The sequence below is a fragment of the Gallus gallus genome, chromosome W (genome assembly GCF_016699485.2).
Source record: "Gallus gallus isolate bGalGal1 chromosome W, bGalGal1.mat.broiler.GRCg7b, whole genome shotgun sequence".
Taxonomy (NCBI): Eukaryota; Metazoa; Chordata; class Aves; order Galliformes; family Phasianidae; genus Gallus; species Gallus gallus.
In genome coordinates, this window is record NC_052571.1 from 1024730 (window position 1) to 1044881 (window position 20152).

The 20152-nt window shown below is 44.2% G+C and overlaps 1 protein-coding gene across 1 annotated transcript in view; it reads left to right on the forward strand.

Moving 5' to 3' along the window:
• Positions 1-20152, forward strand: part of LOC100859467 (ras GTPase-activating protein 1-like) — a 161929-nt gene that overhangs the window by 19862 nt on the left and 121915 nt on the right. The window contains exon 2 of the mRNA XM_040655196.2: positions 7535-7684. Coding sequence (XP_040511130.1) covers positions 7535-7684 — 150 coding nt within the window. The remainder of the gene's footprint in view (positions 1-7534; positions 7685-20152) is intronic.

Consider the following 20152-nt stretch of genomic DNA (forward strand, 5'->3'; position numbering starts at 1 on the left):
TCCAAAAGCCCACTACACCCAGAAAAGATTGTGTCTCTTTCTTATTAATGGGTGGAGACATGGCAGTGATTTTGTCAATCACATCTGCTGGGATGTGATGGCGCCCATCTTGCCACTTTATACCTAGGAACTGAATATCCTGGGCAGGTCCTTTCACTTTGCTTCGCTTAATAGCAAAACCAGCTTGCAGAAGAATTTGGATTATTTGCTCTCCTTTCTTAAAAACATCTTCTGCTGTGTTGCCCCACACAACAATATCATCAATGTATTGCAGATGCTCAAGAGCACTGCCCTGTTCCAATACAGTTTGGATTAATCCGTGGCAAATGGTTGGGCTGTGTTTCCACCCCTGGGGCAAACGGTTCCAAGTATACTGAATGCCCCTCCAGGTGAAGGCAAACTGTGGCCTGCACTCTGTGGCCAGAGGAATGGAAAAGAAGGCATTAGCGATGTCAATGGTGGCATACCACTTGGCTGCTTTTGACTCCAATTCATATTGGAGTTCTAGCATGTCTGGCACAGCAGCACTCCGCGGGGGTGTGACTTCATTCAGGCCACGGTAGTCTACCGTCAGCCTCCATTCTCCACTGGCTTTACGCACTGGCCATATGGGGCTGTTAAAAGGTGAATGGGTTCTGCTGATCACTCCTTGACTTTCTAGTTGACGAATCAACTTATGAATAGGGAGCAAGGAATCCCTGTTGGTTCGATACTGCCGTCTATGCACTGCTTTTGTGGCAATTGGTACCTGCTGCTCTTTTACTTGCAGCAACCCCACAGCAGACGGATCTTCTGACAGGCCAGGCAAAACAGATAGCTGCTTAATGTTGTCTGTATCTACAGCAGCTATTCCGAAGGCCCATCGATACCCCTTAGGATCCTTGAAATGCCCCCTTCTGAGGTAATCAATACCCAGTATGCATGGAGCCCCTGGGCCAGTCACAATAGGATGCTTTTGCCAGTCTTTACCAGTGAGGCTTATTTTGGCCTCCAACACAGTCAGTTCTTGAGAACCCCCAGTCACTCCAGAAATATGGACTGATTCTGTCCCTTCATGATTTGAGGGCATTAGAGTGCACTGTGCACCGGTATCCACCAATGCCTTATATTTCTGTGGTTCTGATGTGCCAGGCCATCGGATCCACACAGTCCAATAAACTCTGTTATCCCTCTCCCTCCCCTGACTGAGGGCAGGGCCCCTCTATTCATTACCTGTGGTAACTGGAGCAACTGCACTGGTGGTTGGTCTGTTCTGTAATTCTCTCACCCGTGCTCGCAGTACGGGAGTATCTTGATCGTGCCACTTCCTCATATCTTCTCCATGGTCACGGAGATAACGCCACAAGGCAACACGCGAAGCCGTCCTGTTGTTGTTTCTCACTCGAGCAGGAAAGCGTTTGCCTTCGATAGCTGAAATTTTTGATGTTACAGGTGAGGAGGGGGATCCATCTTCTTTAATTAATTGGATTTTCATTAGTTTGATCAGTTCTTCCATTAGGCCCCTTTGCTTATCCTGATCTTCGTCAAACGTTTCCGATACTATTACGGGTTCTACGGGTTCATCACGATTAATCAATAGGGACATCTGCTCTTCTACATCACCCAGTCTGTTTGCTAACTCTGTGACGGCTGAAATGGAAACGTGGGTTGGGGGTAGATGCTGCTCATAGTTTTGGAGTGTAAGAATCAATTCGAAGACTAGGGGTCTTCTCTGTTGGTCCTCGTATCTGTGGAATGTGGCTACTAGTGTGGGGGCATATCTGTCTGGTGCTGCTCTCGTAAGTTTTTGCCATATTTCAGGTGTTGTGCTCACTCTCTCCGGATCATGGTTTTGGCGTGGATCATTAGGAACAAAATTAGACTCATATAACATTTCCACCAGGGCTATTTCCCTCAAATACTGGATACCTCTCTCAATTGTATTCCACGTTTTCTTTGCAGGCTGCAGAAGTTCTTTGTAGGGATACCTTTCCTTCACAGCTATTAGTATTCGGTCCCAGAGGGTTGCAGCTTCATCCAAACATCTACTAATTGCTCTGTCGATGGATTTGTCTCCGGCAATGTCTCCTAATTGGCGTGCTTCATTACCATCTAGAGACAAGCTACTGGCCCCACTATCCCAACAACGAAGCAACCAGGTGACAACAGTTTCATTCGGGCGTCGTTCAAATTCCTTTCTTGAGCTTAGGATCTCAGACATCTTGAGAGGTCGACGAACAGTAATAGAGATCTCCTCTTCATCGCTGTCCTCTTCGTGCCTCTTAGTTTTTGCTTTTGCTTTTCTTGGTTCTGAGGAAGTCCCCTCACCTGGATCTTCCTCTACCACCTCCTCTTCCACTTCCTCTCCTTCTTCTTCTTCTTCCTTTTTTCGCTCTAGACGCGAGGACACCCGCTTCCATTTCTTGCCTTCTACAGGGGCTACTGACACTGTTACTGGTGTCTGTTGTGACTGATCAGGTCTGACTTGGAGATTTCCCCCTTCGGCTTGCACCTCCGCTCGGAAACTGTCTCTCTCCAGAACAGTACTATACAGGGCGCGGTAGGCACAAGCCAAGCCCCAGATGAGCCGTGCCTCCTTTGATCTATCTAAGCCGCACTGCCCCTGACTCAAATGCTGGCTCAGTTTCTCGGGATCCCACAGATGTTCAGGGGTGAAATCCCATGGCACGGCGGGTCCCCACGGTTCTAAGATTCTTCCTAAACCTTTCCATATTCCTTGCCAGTCATCATTCTCTGGTCTTGGAGGAGGCTCCTTCCACTTAGCACAAATGAAGAGGAATATATTCAAAGATATCGATAATATGCACGAAAATATGAGCACTGACTCGGTATTCGAAAAACGTTCAACAAACTGAGAGGGAAGCCTAGAAACTGGTTCGAAGGACTCAAAATTCAAATTATACCACATTGCATAAAGCCACCAGGCAGGTGCCTCTATCAGGGCCCTCACTTGGTTGTATATGAATACAACTCCACAGCAAGACATGAAGAGGTTAATTATAGACCGGTAACTGGCAAGGAACATGATAGCTTTTAATCCCTTATACAGTGCTCTGACAATACAGAGCAACCTCATAGTTGATAACTGCTAACGTAAGGGGGAATGAAGAGAAGGAGAAAAAAAAAACAAACAGGAACCACTCGGTACAGTGTCTGGAGTTTGGCGGACTGCCCAGGCTATAATCTAATCTATGAAGGTCACACCAGCACCAGCAATGCTTTGTAGTCTCACAGTCTGGCCTAACAAAATCCTTTTTTCTTACTAACGTTAAAGCTTCAGATGAATCTTGCCCGCATTCTCCACCAAAATTGTCACGGAGTTACCTAGATAGATCTGTGCCCGTGACAGGGGGCCGGTAGGCTTGTGGGCCCCCCTCCCCCTTCACTTCCCGAGAAAAACGAAGCGGTGGCAACAATCTAAGAAGGAGAACTTATTTTACTAACTATGATGTTGGGATGCAAGATGACACGATACAATACAATCTAATTGGGAGTAAGTATAATAAACCAAATGAAATGAGGGAGAGAGAGCGAAAGAGCGATAGAGAGGGAGAGAGAGAGAGAGTGAGAGAGTTTCCGAAACCGAAAGCCTTACTTGATGAAGGCGCCCGGCTTGGAAAGCACACCCACTCCTCTCCCGGCAGCAAGCGAAAGTGAAGAAGCACCGCGCGCAACCAGATGACGTATCTTCCGTGATGTGTCTTCCTTCTCTGACCGTGAGGTCCTCTGGGATACGTAGTTCTTCTCTTTTGTCCATGATGTTATGATGTGGAATACCAATAGCGAAGTTACAAAACCATGACAGGTTATTGTGGCCAAAGTGCAGGACCCGGCATTTGGTCTTGTTGAATCTCATCCCATTGGCTTCAGCCCAGCTATCCAGCCTATCCAGATCCCTCTGTAGGGCCTCGCTACCCTCAGGCAGATCGACACTTCCAGCCAGCTTGGTGTCATCTGCAAACTTACTGAGGGTGCACTCAATGCCCTCATCCAGGTCATCAATAAAGATATGGAAGAGGACAGGCCCCAGTACCGACCCCTGGGGAACACCACTCGTGACCGGTCGCCAGCTGGATTTAACTCCATTCACCACCACTCTCTGGGCCCGGCCCTCCAGCCAGTTCCTTACCCAGCCAAAAGTCTATCTGTCCAAGCCACGGACTGCCAGCTTCTGCAGGAGAATACTGTGGGAGACAGTGTCAAAGGCTTTGCTGAAGTCTAGGTAGACTACATCAACAGCCTTTCCCTCATCCACCAGACGGGTCACTAGATCATAGAAGGAGATCAGGTTGGTCAAGCAGGACTTGCCCTTCTTGAGCCCATGCTGGCTAGGCCTGATCCCCAGGTTGTCCTGCACATGCCGCGTGATCTCCCTCAAGACAATCTGCTCCATTACCTTCCCCGGCATCGAGGTCAGGCTAACAGGCCTGTAGTTCCCCAGATCCTCCCTGCAGCCCTTCTTGTAGATGGGAGTCACATTGGCAAGCCTCCAGTCTTCTGGGACCTCACCCGTCAACAAGGAGCACTGATAGATGATGGAAAGCGGCTCGGCTATCACCTCCGCCAGTTCCCTCAGCACTCTTGGGTGAATCTCATCCGGTCCCATGGACTTGTGGCAGTCCAGTAGAAGCTAATAAATCAATTAAAATTAGAGAGTGAGTGTTTAAAACTGAAGGCCTTACTCTAATGTTGGTCCTGATACATCTAGGGAACACATACCACAGAGGAGCAGTAAAAGAAGAGGCAGTCTCGTGACTCACGAGCAGGGAATGGGGATTGTAGTCAGTCCATAACACTCTCTCTGCCACTCCTTCATCCTCACTCTCTTCCCCTGCTCCAGCACTGGGTCTCCTACAGGATGCAGTCCTTCATGAACTGATCCTACGTGGACTTCCTACAAACTGCAGTTCTTTAAGAACTGCTCCAATATGGGTCTACTGTGGGGTGCAGTCCTTCAGAAAGAGACTGCTGCAGTGTGGGTCTCACATGGGTGGCACCTGCCAGATCACCTGTTCTATTGTGAGCACAAGCATTATCGCCTTTTGCAATGGTCAGGTTCTTCAAGTCGCACCCCAAAAAAGACTGCTTGTCCTGCTTCTGCTTATCTTTATAATCATATGCAGAAGTACTGTGGCATGGTGACACTAACAGCTTTCTCCCCTAGCTAATTCACAGTTATCAGTTAGTCTTATCACCAAAAAGGCCTCATGAAAAAAAAAAACGGAGGGGGATTCAGAAAATTGTCTTTCACAAAAGGTCATCTAGTTCAACTTCCCAACAATGAGCAGGGACATCCACAGGTTGCTCGGAGCATGGTCCAGCCTAGTCTGTCCTCTTCTTTCCTTTAGCTCCCCTTTAGATACTGACAGGCTGCTCTCAGGTCACCCAGCTCTCTCAGCCTGTCCTCACAGGGGAGGTGTTCCATCCCTGGGATCATTTTTGTGGCCCTCCTCTGGACGCACTCCAACAGCTCCATGTCTGTCCTGTACTGAGGACTCCACATCTGGATGCAGCACTCCAGGTGAGGGCTCACCAGCGCAGAGTAGAGGGGCAGTTCCCCCTCTCTGCTCTGTCCTGATGAGTCCTCATTTGTAATATTGTCTAGTTCTGGGCTCCCCAGTTTGAGAAAGACAGAACTTCTTGATCGAGCCCAGCAGAGGGCTGCAAAGATGATGAGGGTCCTGAAGCATCTCCCTTATGAGGAAAAGCTGAGAGACCTGGGACTCTTCAGCCTGGAAAAGAGAAGACAGAGAGGAGGTCTTATCAGTGCTTATAAATATCTAAAGTGTGGAAGTTAAGTGGATGGGGTCAGACTCTTTTCAGTGGTGTGCAGCAACAGAATGAGTGGCAACAGTTTGTCACTGAGTTATCTCTAGATCTATTTGTGTCCGTGACAGGGAGACAGCAGGCCCACAGGCCCACTGGCCCAAAAAGGGGAGGGGAGGGGGAGAGTGTTGATGGTTTACGGGCTGGGTCGGCTTGGTTCTGTGACTAATGGGGCAGGGGACCCCCTGGGAAAGGGGAAAGGGAAAGGGGGAATGGTAGGGAGATGGGAGATGGGCCTAAAAATAGAATAGCAGCAACGATCTGAGGAGGAAAGTTAATTTACTAAATATGATATTGGAATGCAAAATAACACACTATAATACAATATATAATTGGAACTGAGGCTAATAAATCAAATAAAATGTGAGAGAAAGAAGTGTCCGAAACCAAAGGCCTTACTCTGAACTGAAGGCGCACAGCTGGGGAGCAGACCCACACACTGCCAGGCAGTGAGAGAGAGCGAGTCCCGTCACTTGAAGGTCTTATCTTCCCCTCTGAATGCAAAGTCCCCTGGGATATGTAGTTCTTCTCTTCTGAGAACCAGGTATCCGGAAAGTTGTCAGCCCATGGAACTGGAGCATTAACTCTTTAATTCTCCGAGCTTTACATGATGTTATGATGTGGAATACTGATAGCAAAAATCATAAAACCATGACACAGGAAAAACCTGAAGCACAGGTAGTTCCATACAAACATGCAAAAGAACTTTATTTTGATGGTGACGGAGCACTGGAACAGGCTGCTCAGAGAAGTTGTGGAGTCTCCTTCTCTGGAGATATTCAAGACATATCTGGATGCTTTCCTGTGCAAACAGCTGTAGGGAACCTCCAACACAGGCTGCAGGGGAACTTCTGTTTGGGCACCTGGAGCACCTCCTTCACTCACCTTGGTGTCCGCAGGGTTCTTTCTTTCTACATTTTCTCACTCCTTTATCCTCGCTGCTGTTGCATAGTTCATGCGGGCATTTATCTAATCAGAGCCGCGAGCCGTTCTTTCTTCTAGAGGTGTCCTTGGTTCTCATGCTATTTATTTTGCTCCACAGCTGCTGCTCTGAACAGTTTTTCTTGTATTCCCACACCCCCTGGCTACCACAACCTTGCCACTTAAGCCCAACACAACCTTCTGTCTGTGCTTTTAATAGGCTGTGTTGAGTTTGGGGAAGACTGTTTTTTGGCTGAACTATGGTCTAGTAGTAACTGCTCTCATTTAGCTTAGGTGCAGACTTTGCTTCTGTGATCTCTGTATTTGTCAATGAGAAACAGGTTATTATATCTTCCTTCACAATTTGTTTATTCAGCCTGAATTGGATGAGGCTAAAAATACAGCAGACCGAGTCAGATCAGTTGGTTCTGGTTCTGCTCCTTTACTGAAAATAAACAAATTGAGGAGGAAAGAAAAAGCTTGTCATAAAGTTTTTGTCCCCTGTGGATGGTTTAGAGTACTGTTTTCTTGTGTGAGTTATTTAGGGAAGTAGCTTATGTGAAAACTTGTGAACTATTTAAAATAAATAGTATTATGTATATTGAAAATGAGTAATGCAACAGAGGTTACACCTGATAACTTTATTTGAAAGAAAGGCTTGGAATTTCATCAGTTTCAAATGGTAGCTTTCACTATTTTAATGTCTATTTTGTGAGAATGAATAGAATCATTAAGTTCTAAGGACAACCATTGTTACATTGTTACTTTTTTTTTTTTTTTTTTTTAGATGGTATCATGGAAAACTCGACAGAGCAATTGCTGAAGAACGTCTTTGGCAAGCAGGGAAATCTGGAACTTACCTTATTCGAGAGAGTGATCGGAGACCAGGTTCATTTGTGCTTTCATTCCTCAGTAAAACAAATGTCAATCATTTTAGGTGAGAATGAAATGTTCTCTTTTAAAACACTGTTAATCTATTTATTTGTCATTTTAGAAGTTAGTACAGCATAGAAAACAATCATATAAATTGAATATTTTTGACTTTCTATTCATGTATTGTTTAGCTCCTCACTTGAGTTTGTTTTTAAACTGTGATGATATTTAAAAATTATTAAATATTTACTTCACAGGCTAAAGAATAAAAATGCGAGGAAAACAATATCATCAGAACAGCAAAGCTTGTCTAAAGCTGTTACGATAACTTACAGTAGCATGCAGATTTATTAGTCATTTGAGGAGGTTGTTTTGAGTCTGCCACAGTAACTGTACCTCCAAGGACAGACTTGAATGTCAAAGTTGTAGCAAATCTAGGTGCTTTTTTTTTTAGGAAAAATAAGAAGGAGAAACAGAGGATATGTATTAATCTGACATTCTGCTGGAATCAACTTTCAGTATGTGTTAAATTATTCTAAATATAAATATCCTTGTACCCAAAATTGTAACTAAGATTATCTTTCCATTGGTAAGTTGTATACACAAGTTTATTCTCATTCAGCATAAATGAGATGTGTTCTGGGAACCTCTTGAATGTTAGCCAACATGTAGTGTTCTGCAGTGTCATATTCATCTTCACAAAATAGAAAATCAAGTGTGCTTTTAACAGTAAAAAACAAACAGAAAAAGCAACAACAAACTAAAACCAACCTTGTTAGCTATCTAGATAACGAGAAATAAATGCAAAACAAATTTACTCACAGGGCAAATGAAATGCCATACTTAGGTTAATTTCATGCTGTCTCAACTAACAATTCATGCTTCTCAGCTGTACTGGCTCTTGTTTGGGAACTGGTTATTATGTAGCAGTAATATAAAAAGAAACTACAAAGACTGCTCTGAAAGTAATGCCTCCTACTTTATTATGTTGATCCATGACATCAGAGGTGGATGTTGGTGGTATGGCAGTTGAACCTTCCTGCCAACATTCCATTACATTTTGTTGCCATGTGACAGATGGCAGCAGAGGGACAGTCTGACAAAATGGCCTCTGACATGGAAGTGCATATGAAGCAAAGGAGTATCATTGAATTCCTTCATGCAGAAAAAATTGTACCCACTGACATTAATCGATGCTTGGTGAATATTTATAGAGACCAAACAGTGGATGTTAGCACAGTGAGGCAGTGGGTGTGACGTGCGGAAATCAGACCCTATAGCCAGTAAGGATATAGAGCAGATATGTGTTTATTGGTGACGCGCGTACACCCTGGTGCAAGGGGGATCGTTCCACCTAACTTGCACACCGTCAGGAGAAATTGTGCTATAGATATAGGTCGAACTAATACATAATCAGTAGTTGACAATAATTTGGATACATACTCATTACATTCCCGAGAGCCCATTAGCATGCAGTCCCTCCCCCCCTTGCGCGTGAGTAGTAAGTCGTGATGATGAAGGCTCATAGTCTTCCTCGCGAAGGCTCGTAGTCTTCCTTGCTGCAAACTTCTGACCCCGAAGGGGGGGCATCCCCCAAACCGGTTTCAGCTTGCACTTCAGACATCTAATCACCTCCCTGCCAAATGTTTTTGAGCTGTTCTCCGGTCCTTATCTTTACGGCCTTCATTCTCCTTGTTATTTCGTACCTAGCGCCTGTGAAAGTGCTTGGAATCCCTTGTTTTCTAATACTCTCTACCTAAACTATCTCTATTTGCCCCTTATGTCTACCCTGTGAAGCTGCTTTCTCATTTCTTGCTATAAAGCCCTTCTTTCTATACTGCGGGGACCTGATTTTGCCTTTCAATTCCCCCCTTTTCTATAATCTAGCAGGACTTCTACCTGCCAGATTCTCTAATCTGTTCTATGTGTCCCAAAATAGGTCCCACTTTCCACCTTTTGCCTTAGCTCATGTTTCTTCCATATCTCGTATTCTTTTCTTGCATTTTGGCACAGGCAGGCAGAGCACTTTATCATCACACAGGTAAAACCAACAGTCAGTACTAAGATGATACAAACTAAGAAGAGCTGCTTTAACCATCCTAGATTTGGTAGCCAGCTAGTAAGCAAGTTCCATAAATCTTCCTTCCAGTTGGTGTGATCCTGACTTGTCCTATGCAAAACATTTGTCTGTTCCCAAATTTTCCTTAAATCTGTTTCAGTTCTTAAATCCTTATTGATGTAAGCACAGCAACTCTGATTTATTATTGTACATGCCCCTCCTTCCTTGGCTGTTAATAGGTCTAATGCCATCCTATTTTGGAGTACTACTTTGGATAAGGAGGATACCTCTTCTTGGATTGCCCGTAATGCACTGTGGCATTCTCCACAATTTCCAGAGTTGCAGAGATATTTACCATAGTTTTTTCTAGCTGGGCAACTCCTAGAGCCGGGATAAGAGCTCTCAGAAAGCTGTGGTATCCCTTGTTATATATAGCTAGGGGGTTGTATGTACGCTTAGTTCTAATCCAAGGGGTCCTCAGGAGTCCCCGAGGGATTTCCTCATGCACCGTGGACTGGGGTATTAAGTATCCTGTAGTACAAGTCCCTATCCAATTTAAAGGGAATGCCTTCCGTGCCTGGCCGTCTCCACAGTGTCACCAGTATCCATGAGGTAACTTACATGGCCTGGCCATATTTTCCTGACGAGTGAATGATGCTCCCATCCCTACAATTCCGACTATGTTCTTATCTGAGACCCAATGTGACTCCTTATCGATTCTAGGATCACACCCCTCACTTTGGTTCCACCTTCCGGCTTCACTGATCCCTGATACTGCCCCAGAATTCCCATATTCCCAACTACACCCTATGCCTGTCAAGTTCCATCATCCAACCCCCACCCCACCTTTACTATCAGTTTTTCTGTCTACAAAGATAGATCTAGTAAAGTTAATAACTAGTAAATCAAATTTAGGTCCCTTTTGTGGCTTGTCTTCTATCCCAAACTTACACTTTCCGTGCTCTACCCAATCTGGAATGGTCCAATTTAGTGCCACTATCCCATAAACAGGCACCTTTCCCTTTCCTCTAGGGAATGCAGTGCATATCCAACAAGATTTGTTGAGAGCCTGGCCAATTTTATAATTGCAGGGAAATATCTCTGGCCATCCCAAAAAGGTATCAGTTAGTACCAACATGCAGCGATACCCCCCTTTTCTTGGGAGTTTCGAGAAATCACTTTGTCACTGTTGCCCTGGAAGGTTCTCTTTCCCAATAGGCCCACTTGAACCCCTTTCCTGGTACTAGGATCGTACTTTGTAATGTCCGTTTGCCCAATACATTTTCTTATCCTCCCTTAGAACCAATTTCCATAGAATACCAAAGGGCAAAACGTGTCTATCTGTCAGCCTGTTCTCTTCCCTTCTAAATCATTAATTAGATTGCTATCCTCTTTAAAATATTTTACAGGTTTTGACTCAGGTTCAGAAATTTTAAGTTTACGGTCTGTAATTAAAGCCCTCTTCAACTACCTGTTCTGCCACCTGATCCACCATCTTATCTCCAGTTTCCTGTACAGTGTTACCTTTCTGATGTTCTTCACAATGTATAATAGCCACTCTCTTTGGTAGATTTACATTACGCTGTTTTTCCTTGTGTGTGAGCAATCCTTGCTCTTTTCAGATGGTGCTATGAGCATGTAGCATCCCAAATACATAATTAGCATCTGTCCATATATTTCAGGCTCTTGTCAAGGCAGTTATTTCAGCTTTCTGAGAGAAAGTCCCCACAGGTAATGGTTGTGCTTCGATTACCTTGTCAGTAGCAGTTACTGCATATCCTGCCTTACGGTTTCCTTGTCTCACAAAACCGTTTCTGTCGGTAAGCCAGGTGTCTTCTGCATCTTCTAAGGATTCATCTTTCAGGTCCGACTGGCCACAGTCCGTAGCCGCAGTTGTTTCAAAGCAGTCACGAAATACTGGTTCTCCAGGAGTTCCGCTAAGGAAAGATGCTGGGTTGACAATATTAGTTACAGTTATTTCTGCATCATCCTGCTCTACCAGGATGGCCTGGTATTTCAGGAACCTCTGGGGGTGAGAGCCAATGCCCCCCTTTTACCTCCAATACAGTAGACACTGTATCAGACATTAAAACTGTTATTCTTTGGCCTAGCGTAAATGTTCCAGGTTCTTGAATATTGAGCACTGGTGCAGCCACCTCCCTCAACCACTCTGGCCAGCTCTTACTCACTTCATGAAGGGGCTTTACCAACAGTCCGTAGCTGTGTATCCACAGTTGGCACCCTCCTGTCATTCCTGAGAATGTACGGAGTTCCTCGGCACTTTGTGGCTCAGGGGTTTGGCAGATGGCTTCTTTCCTGGCAGTCCTTAAGGTTCCAAGTCCAGCTGTAATCTCCTATCCCAGATACGTCACTTGCCGGTGAGTTATTTGTGTCTTCTGTTGAGAAACTTGATAATCATTTAAACAAAGAAATTCAGCACACTCACAGTCCATTGCACACAGTCCTCTTTGTTTCTGTGGCATCCACATGCTGCAGTAAAGTTCCACCGTGGGATGGAGGAACCCAAATCTCAGGCTCACGATTTGACCCGTTCTCAAAAATCATTGGGCTGCTCCCACAACCCTGGGTAACACTGTCCAGGTTAACTGAGTCTTTTTGTTCCATATTGGGGTTCTCCTATTCAATGGCAAATAACCTTAGGCTTCCTTTGGCCAAACTAGGCAGAAAAGGCATCCTTCAAATCCAGAAGCTAAACTCCACCTACTCATTCCCTAACTTGGTTACTAAAGTGTATGGATTTGCCACCATGGAGTGTATACATTCAACAATTCTATTACTTGCCCTCAAATCTTGTACTAAACTATAGCACTTGCTATCCAATTTTTCATCAGCAAGATTGGAGTACTGTATTTGGATTCACATTCAATTAGTAATCCAAAATCCAAAAGTTATCTAGTTTTTTCTTTTATCCTTCTACAGTTGCATATCCTCAAAGGGCACTGCTTTACCCTGACTGGGCTAGCCCTAGCTCTTGCTTTTAACTTGGGGCTGCATTTTGTCTCTACCAGGCATCCCTGGTACCCACACTCCTAAGCATACCTTATTTAAGATTTCTGTAACTTCTGGGGGTGCACCATTGTTTTTCCCAGTTTGTGTTAAAGCCAGACTTACAATTTTCAGTCAGTTAATATTGTGTGACCCTTAGCTCCAGTTTTATTGAATTTAATCTCTGCATCCATTTGTTTTGATAAGTCTTGCCAGAGTAACGGTTTTGGAGAACCTGGCATGTACAGGAATTTATGTAGTCCTACTTATTTTCTCAGCCTATGTTTAATTGATCCCAAAAGGTAAGCTTTTTCTTGTTGGGCAGTAGCTCCTACTACTGTTGCAAAATCATCTATGGGTGGTAAGAGGCACCCGTGCCCACCAGAAAATAAACCTCTTTATCCTGCTCTCCTAGCTGCAATTTAACCAGATGATTTGCTAGGAATAACTTCCCAGGTTCCCATCATTCAGCTTTTTGCAATCAGAGACGGTTGGATTTCTCCACCCATGTCTCATTTCCCTGCAGTTTGCACACTGCTTTCAGTCCAGCAGGGGTGGAACCCTCCTTGGGCTCTTCCAGGCTACCCCCACCTCTTTCTGAGTGGACCTTTGGGTCCTACTGCTCTACTCTAGCACTGTAACAGTAACAGCTGTTGTTAGTCCCAATTTGCTTATTCGCTCTGTTTCTCAATCAGTTTTATTCTTCATTTTACTCACCTCTCTTTGGTTCTGACAACCCTGTTTCATGTTGCTCATCTTTGCCTTCCTCAGCCTGCGTCCTTCTCAAACTTTTCACTTTCCAAACTCTCATCATTACATAAAGTACTAACATTACATTTCAGTTTCACCTACTCCTCTCTAGAGGCTTCCAGTGCTAACACTGGAATTTTGGGTTTCCTAGATCTCTGCACATGAAGGCTATTCTCACTGACAGTGCTCCATCTGACTCCGGCACTCTCTCTCTCTGAGAGTTCTGATTTCAGGGGAACAGTGTGTGGGGGGGGGGGGGGTGTTGCTCGGTTGCTCTCATGCCAGTGCAGATAAACTCACTTTTTCTTTAACTCTTTTTCCTTTGTCCACTATTCATACCCTCAGTTACACTTCCACATACCCTCAATCATGTTTCTGTTTACCATTAGCAATTACACTTATACCATCAAAACAGTTTGTCCCATTTCCTTCAGTATCCACAAATCAAACAATACAGTTCTTCAGTTTCCACAAACACCCAGTACTTAGTCTCGTGATTATGCTCTCAATTATAAAAATTGTTCATGTTATTTCATTTACCTTCCTTAAGAATAACTGTAACTGTAAGAAGGCATTATAGTTTAGGGTCCCATTCCGATGCCACTTCTCATCATCTTCTAACTTATATACTAACCACCATTGATTGCAATACTTGATTAAAGTTTTCTTACTCAGGGTGCCTCCAGGTTCCCCTGCAATATCCCACCAATGTGCCAATGCGCATCCCAAAGGGGTTTGTTTGGGAATTTCCTTCCCCTGGGAGCCTCCCATGAGGTTTACAAAATTCTTATTGATTCCTAATTTCCTCAAAGTTTCCACAAACAGCCCTTAACACTGTATAGTGATATTGTTCAGTTATAAACACTTGGAAACAGATCTCACAGAAGCCTGTCCACCTTCCTTTACACTCTTCCCTGCAATCGGAACACAGTACTACATAAACGGGCTGACACTCACTCCCTGAATGGAATGCGTCTCACTCACACCACACTCACTCTGACATTTAGAACAAAAACCATGGTTTATACATAATACACAGTGCTGACGATGTCCTTTACCTGGAATCTTAATAATACTAATAACATTAGTCGATCAGCTGCAAGCTTTAAGATTTTTCCGAAAGTCAGCTTGACCTGAAATGACTATATACATGGTACCGAACACTCAGCAGATGGTGATAACTGTAATACAACCTATAACTCCCACTACTATCTCCAGGAGAATCCACGTTATCATTTGACAAAATCCCCGCTGTTACCAATCACCTAAGGGAGAGCTGTTGTTCTTTCCTTGCGTACGGCTTACAGGTCCCCTTTGTAGGAACTCCCAAGGAGTCTTCCTACCCTAGCCGGCAACCTAACCCGTGAGCTCACATACCTCGGTTGGGGAGCAGGCACGCTCCTTCATACCTTGCGTAGGACGTCTCCTCACGCCTTACGGGTTCCCCCTTTTCCATACACATACCTGGTCCGCCTATGGATGGTCCTTGTCTGTTCCCGCAGTGATCGGGTGAGGAAGGGAGTCCTTCCAAGAAATCTTGGGGCGCGCCAAAGGTGTCCCCTCTCTCAGCCAGTCCTGCAGCCGAACAGAGTGGGTCCCATCTGGGGTGCCAAATTGACGTGCGGAAATCAGACCCTATAGCCAGTAAGGATATAGAGCAGGTATGTGTTTATTGGTGACGCGCGTACACCCTGGTGCAAGGGGGATCGTTCCACCTAACTTGCACTCCGTCAGGACAAATTGTACTATACATATAGGTCGAACTAATACATAATCAATAGTTGACAGGAATTCGGATACATACTCATTACATTCCCGAGAGCCCATTAGCATGCAGTCCCTCCCCCTCCCTTGCGCGTGCGTAGTAGGTCGTGATGATGAAGGCTCGTAGTCTTCCTCACGAAGGCTCGTTGTCATCCTCACTGCAAACTTCTGACCCCGAAGGGGGGGCATTCCCCGAACCGGTTTCAGCTTGCCCTGTAGACATCGAATCACCTCCCTGCCAAATGTTTTCGAGCTGCTCTCCAGTCCTTATCTTTATGGCCTTCATCCTCCTTGTTATTTCGGACCTAGTGCCTGTGAAAGTGCTTGGAATCCCTTGTTTTCTAACACTCTTTACCTAAACTATCTCTATTTGCCTCTTATTTCTACTTTGTGAAGCTACTTTCCCTTTTCTTGCTGTGAGGCCCTTCTCTCTATAACTGCAGGGTCCTCTTCTCACTCTTCAACAGGGGATATGATAAATCCACTCAATGCCATGATCTTTGGCACAAATGTTTACAACAGAATTTTTGAAATGAGTCCCATGTCAATGGTTTACGGGCTGGTTTGGCCCTTTTCTGTGACTAGCGGGGTGAAGGTATTTCGCAAAATCCGTGCCTCTGAAAAAGGGAAACAAGACCAAAAAAAATTAAAAAAAGCAGCAACGATCTGAGGAGAAACAAACTAATTTACTAAATATGGTATTGGAATGCAATACTGAATGCAGCATATAATTGATAGATAGTGTATGATTCTATCAAAAGTAAATTCTTTTGGGTTGTATCAGTATGTTTTTGGTGAGTTGCGTAGTGATAGAAAATATAGGGAAGCAAAAATTTTATTTTCATCTTGTTCTGCAGAATTTTCTGTAATTGTACAAGTCTTTATATTTACTAGTCCTATGTGTTCTGATGGAAAGTTTAATTGAAGCTTGATTTTAATTATAAAATCTGAAACACTGCATTTCATAATGAAGTCTAATCTCTGAATAATTTGCCTTGAATTTTAAAGGGCATATAGTAGATAATATGTCAAGAGATCTAGTCTAGATATTGTTGTCTGACTACCTTTGCAGTGCTATATGCTTAAACTTCAAATTTCCTCTCTGAAGATTGATCTTCATGTTTATATTAAACTACTGTTTGGGAGAAATAATGTATTTTCAACAACTGACTTGGGAAAAAAAGTTTTTTTTTTTAAAGCAGGAATATATAAAAATACAGATCTGTTTAAAAAAGTGTAAGAAAATAATATATTCATTTGAGATGAGGGATAAGTTTCTCAGCAGTTATATGTGCTTTGTCTTTTGTTTTGTAATTTTTTTTCCAGAGATCTGCAAAGAAATTGAATAGTAAGTAGAAAACTAAATAAAGTCAGAAATGGTTATCCTTTTGTACTGTAATTTGTTTTGAAATACATTTAAGGTAGCTTTTTCCTTTTCATGTTAACTATCTCTGCAGCTTCCAGTTCTTAAATATTTTCTCTTTATAAGCAACATTTATTTAGTTTAATAATAGTTTCTCTCAGTTTCTTAATATTTTTATTACATGTTTTTTAATCTTCACTGATAAATGATGTTATATATTCTTAAACTTCAGGCATATCATAACTCATCCTTAACATGAGTGTTTAAACACATTGCAACAAGAATTCTAGTGGAAAGTATGATGTTTTTCCATTTACTATATACATTATTGGAAACTTTTTTGCATTTTGCAGGTTTCAAAACAGCTGATTTCAGTTTTTACCAGAAATAATTCTATATATAGATGAAAACTCATTTTTTTTTCCTGTCTATAACTGAAAGAATGATTAAATTCCTGTCTTTATTTTATCCCTGCTCAAAGTCGCTTTTCCAGGTATCACTTACATTTTAACACTTGTTTAAGAACATTAAAACTACTGTCCAGCTTCTGAATTCTTGGAAAAATTCAAATCCTGTTGATGCTGTCAGTTTATGTAGGTCGCTCCAAAAGTAATGCTTCCTATCTATTTCCATGACAACTACAACTACAAAGAGCACAATAGCACTATTTGATTGAGCAAACCCTTGGCTACAAAATACTGTTTTTCTACATAGTTAATGCTGTTAGCTATGCATTTTCACCAGCGATGAACAAGAACCTGTGTGCTGCTCTTGTCAAAAAATAGAAGTGCACCAGCCAAGGTGACCCATACTATCATGGTGTCATTCCCAGGAAAATGCTGCACAGTTGTCAACGGTTTAAGGGCTGGTCCAGCTCGGTTCCGCAACTAGGGGGGAGGAGGGATTTCGCAAAATCCGCGCCTCCAGGAAGGGAAACAGGGGACCCCAAAATAATTAAAAACAGCGGCAACGATCTGAGGAGAAACAAACTAATTTACTAAGTACAGTATCAGAATGTAAGATAACACACTATAATACAATATAAATCAACAATAATTGAGAGAAAGATTGTCTGAGAGCCAAAGGCCTTACGCTAATACTGAAGCCTTGCGTGCAGTCGGGAGCAGCAGTAGTGAGCTGATCCGACAGGGAACACGGCGAGACGAGAAGAGGGCCGAGTCGGATGACCTGCGCCCTTATATCTGTTCCCTTGAGCAGGAATGATAACAGTACTCGAAAAGGCTCTTGGGGAACGTAGTTCTTCTTCTCTTCCAGACAGATACCCAGAACTAAAGCATTTGCTCTTTAACTCCCAGTACAGTGCATGATGTTGTGATGTGGAATACTGATAACCAAAAATCATAAAACCATGACAGCACTCAGTCCATCTTTATTTGACCTGAACGGATGCAAGTCAGAAGACTCTAAATCCAAACCATATGGTGGGTGTGGTAGGTCAGTGCAGCCAAGACTGGCATGTGCTGCACAGACTTCAAAGTAGTATGGGGGCTGGCATTATGGTGTTTCAAGAGAAAGGTGGTCTTTTTCTCTGACCTGACCCTGGAAGTTCGAGCCTTTCCAATGCACTGAAGCTGATATTCAGCTCCGTACACAGTTTCCTGGTCATAATCTGTAAATTAGCATGAATGAGCTGTTTGAGACACTCTTGATTTCATGGTGTGACAACTGTGCATAGCCATCAAGAAAGTGGCTTGTCTTCCATGTCACTGTTGCCAGTGCTGAAACACACCACCCACTATCTCATTGTGCTAACATCAACTGTTTGGTCTCCATAAATGTTCAGCATATATCAATCATAGAATCATAGAATCGCTCAGGTTGGAAAAGACCTTAAAGATCATCAAGTCCACCCACGATCTAACCACACTACCTTAACTCTAACAACCCTTCGCCAAATCAGGTCCCTGAGCACCACATCCAGTTTTTAAACACATCCAGGGATGGTGACTTAACCACCTCCCTGGGGAGCCTATTCCAGTGCTTAACAACCCTTTCTGTAAAGAAGTTTTTCCTGATATCCTACCTAAACTTACCTTGGCGCAAGTTGAGGCCATTTCCCCTCATTCTGTCACCTCTCACCAGTGAGAAGAGACCAACCCCGCTCTCGCTGTAAGCACCTTTCAGGTATTGCAAGAGAGCAATAAGGTCTCCCCTCAGCCTTCTTTTCCCCAGACAAAACAGCTCCAGTTCCTTCAGTCGCTCCTCGTAGGGCATATTCTCCAAGCCCTTCACCGGCCTTATTGCCCTTCTTTGGACCTGCTCCAGCACCTCAATGTCCTTTCTGTACTGAGGTGCCCAAAACTGAACACAGTACTCGAGGTGAGGTGTCCCCAGTGCCAAGTACAGGGGCTTCCCTAGTCCTGCTCACCACACCATTCTTGATCCAAGCCAGGATGCCATTGGCCTTCTTGGCCACCTGGGCACACTGCTGGCTCATATTCAGCCAACTGTCCAACAGTACACCAAGGTTCCTTTCCATCAGGCAGCTTTCCAGCCACTCCTCCCCAGGCCTGTAGGATTGCCTGGGGTTGTTGTGACCAAAATGCAGGACCTGACACCTGGCCCTATTGAAACTCATACAGTTAACCTTGGCCCATTGGTCCAGTCTTCCCTCTGGCAGATCAACACTCCCTCCCAACTTGATGTCATCTGCGAACTTACTGAGGGTGCACTCAATCCCCTCATCAAGATCGTTAATAAAGATGTTAAATAGAAGCAGCTTCAGTACCGAGCCCTAGGGGACACTGCTCATGACCAGCCGCCAACTGGATTTAACTCCATTGACCACAACTCTTTGGGCCCGGCCATCCAGCCAGTGTTTCACCCAGCGGAGCGTACACCCATCCAAACCATGGGCAGCCAGCTTCTCCACGAGAATGTTGTGGGGGACAGTGTCAAAGGCTTTACTGAAGTCCAGGTAGACCACATCGACAGCCTTACCTTCATCCACTAAGCGGGTCACCTTGTCATAGAATGACATCAGGTTTGTCAGACAGGATCTACCATTTGTAAACCCGTGCTGACTGGCCCTGATTCCTTGGTTGACCTTTAACTGGTCCATGATAGCTCCCGAGATTATCCATTCCATAACCTTCCCTGGCACCAAGGTGAGGCTGATAGGTCTGTAGCTACCAGGGTTATCTTTCTGGCCCTTTTTGAAGATGGGCGTCACATTTGCCAGTCTCCAGTCTGCCGGGACATCCCTGGTTAGCCAGGACTGCCAAAGGATGATGGAGAGTGGTTTGGCAACCGCATCCACCAACTCCCTCAGCACTCTAGGGTGCAATCCATCTGGCCCCATGGACTTGTGAGCATCCAGCTTTCGGAGCAGGTTCAAAATCATCTCACTGTGGATCATGCAGGGCCTATTCTGTTCCCCATCTCTATCTACCAGCACAAGGGGCTGTGCTCCCAGGGAGTAACAAGTCTTACTATTAAAGACTGAGGCAAAGAAGGCATTAAGTACCTCAGCCTTATCCTGATCCTTGGTCACCAAGGTGCCCACAGCATCCAACAAGGGATGGAGATTCTCCCTAGCCCTCCTCTTGCTGTTGATTTATTTATAGAAA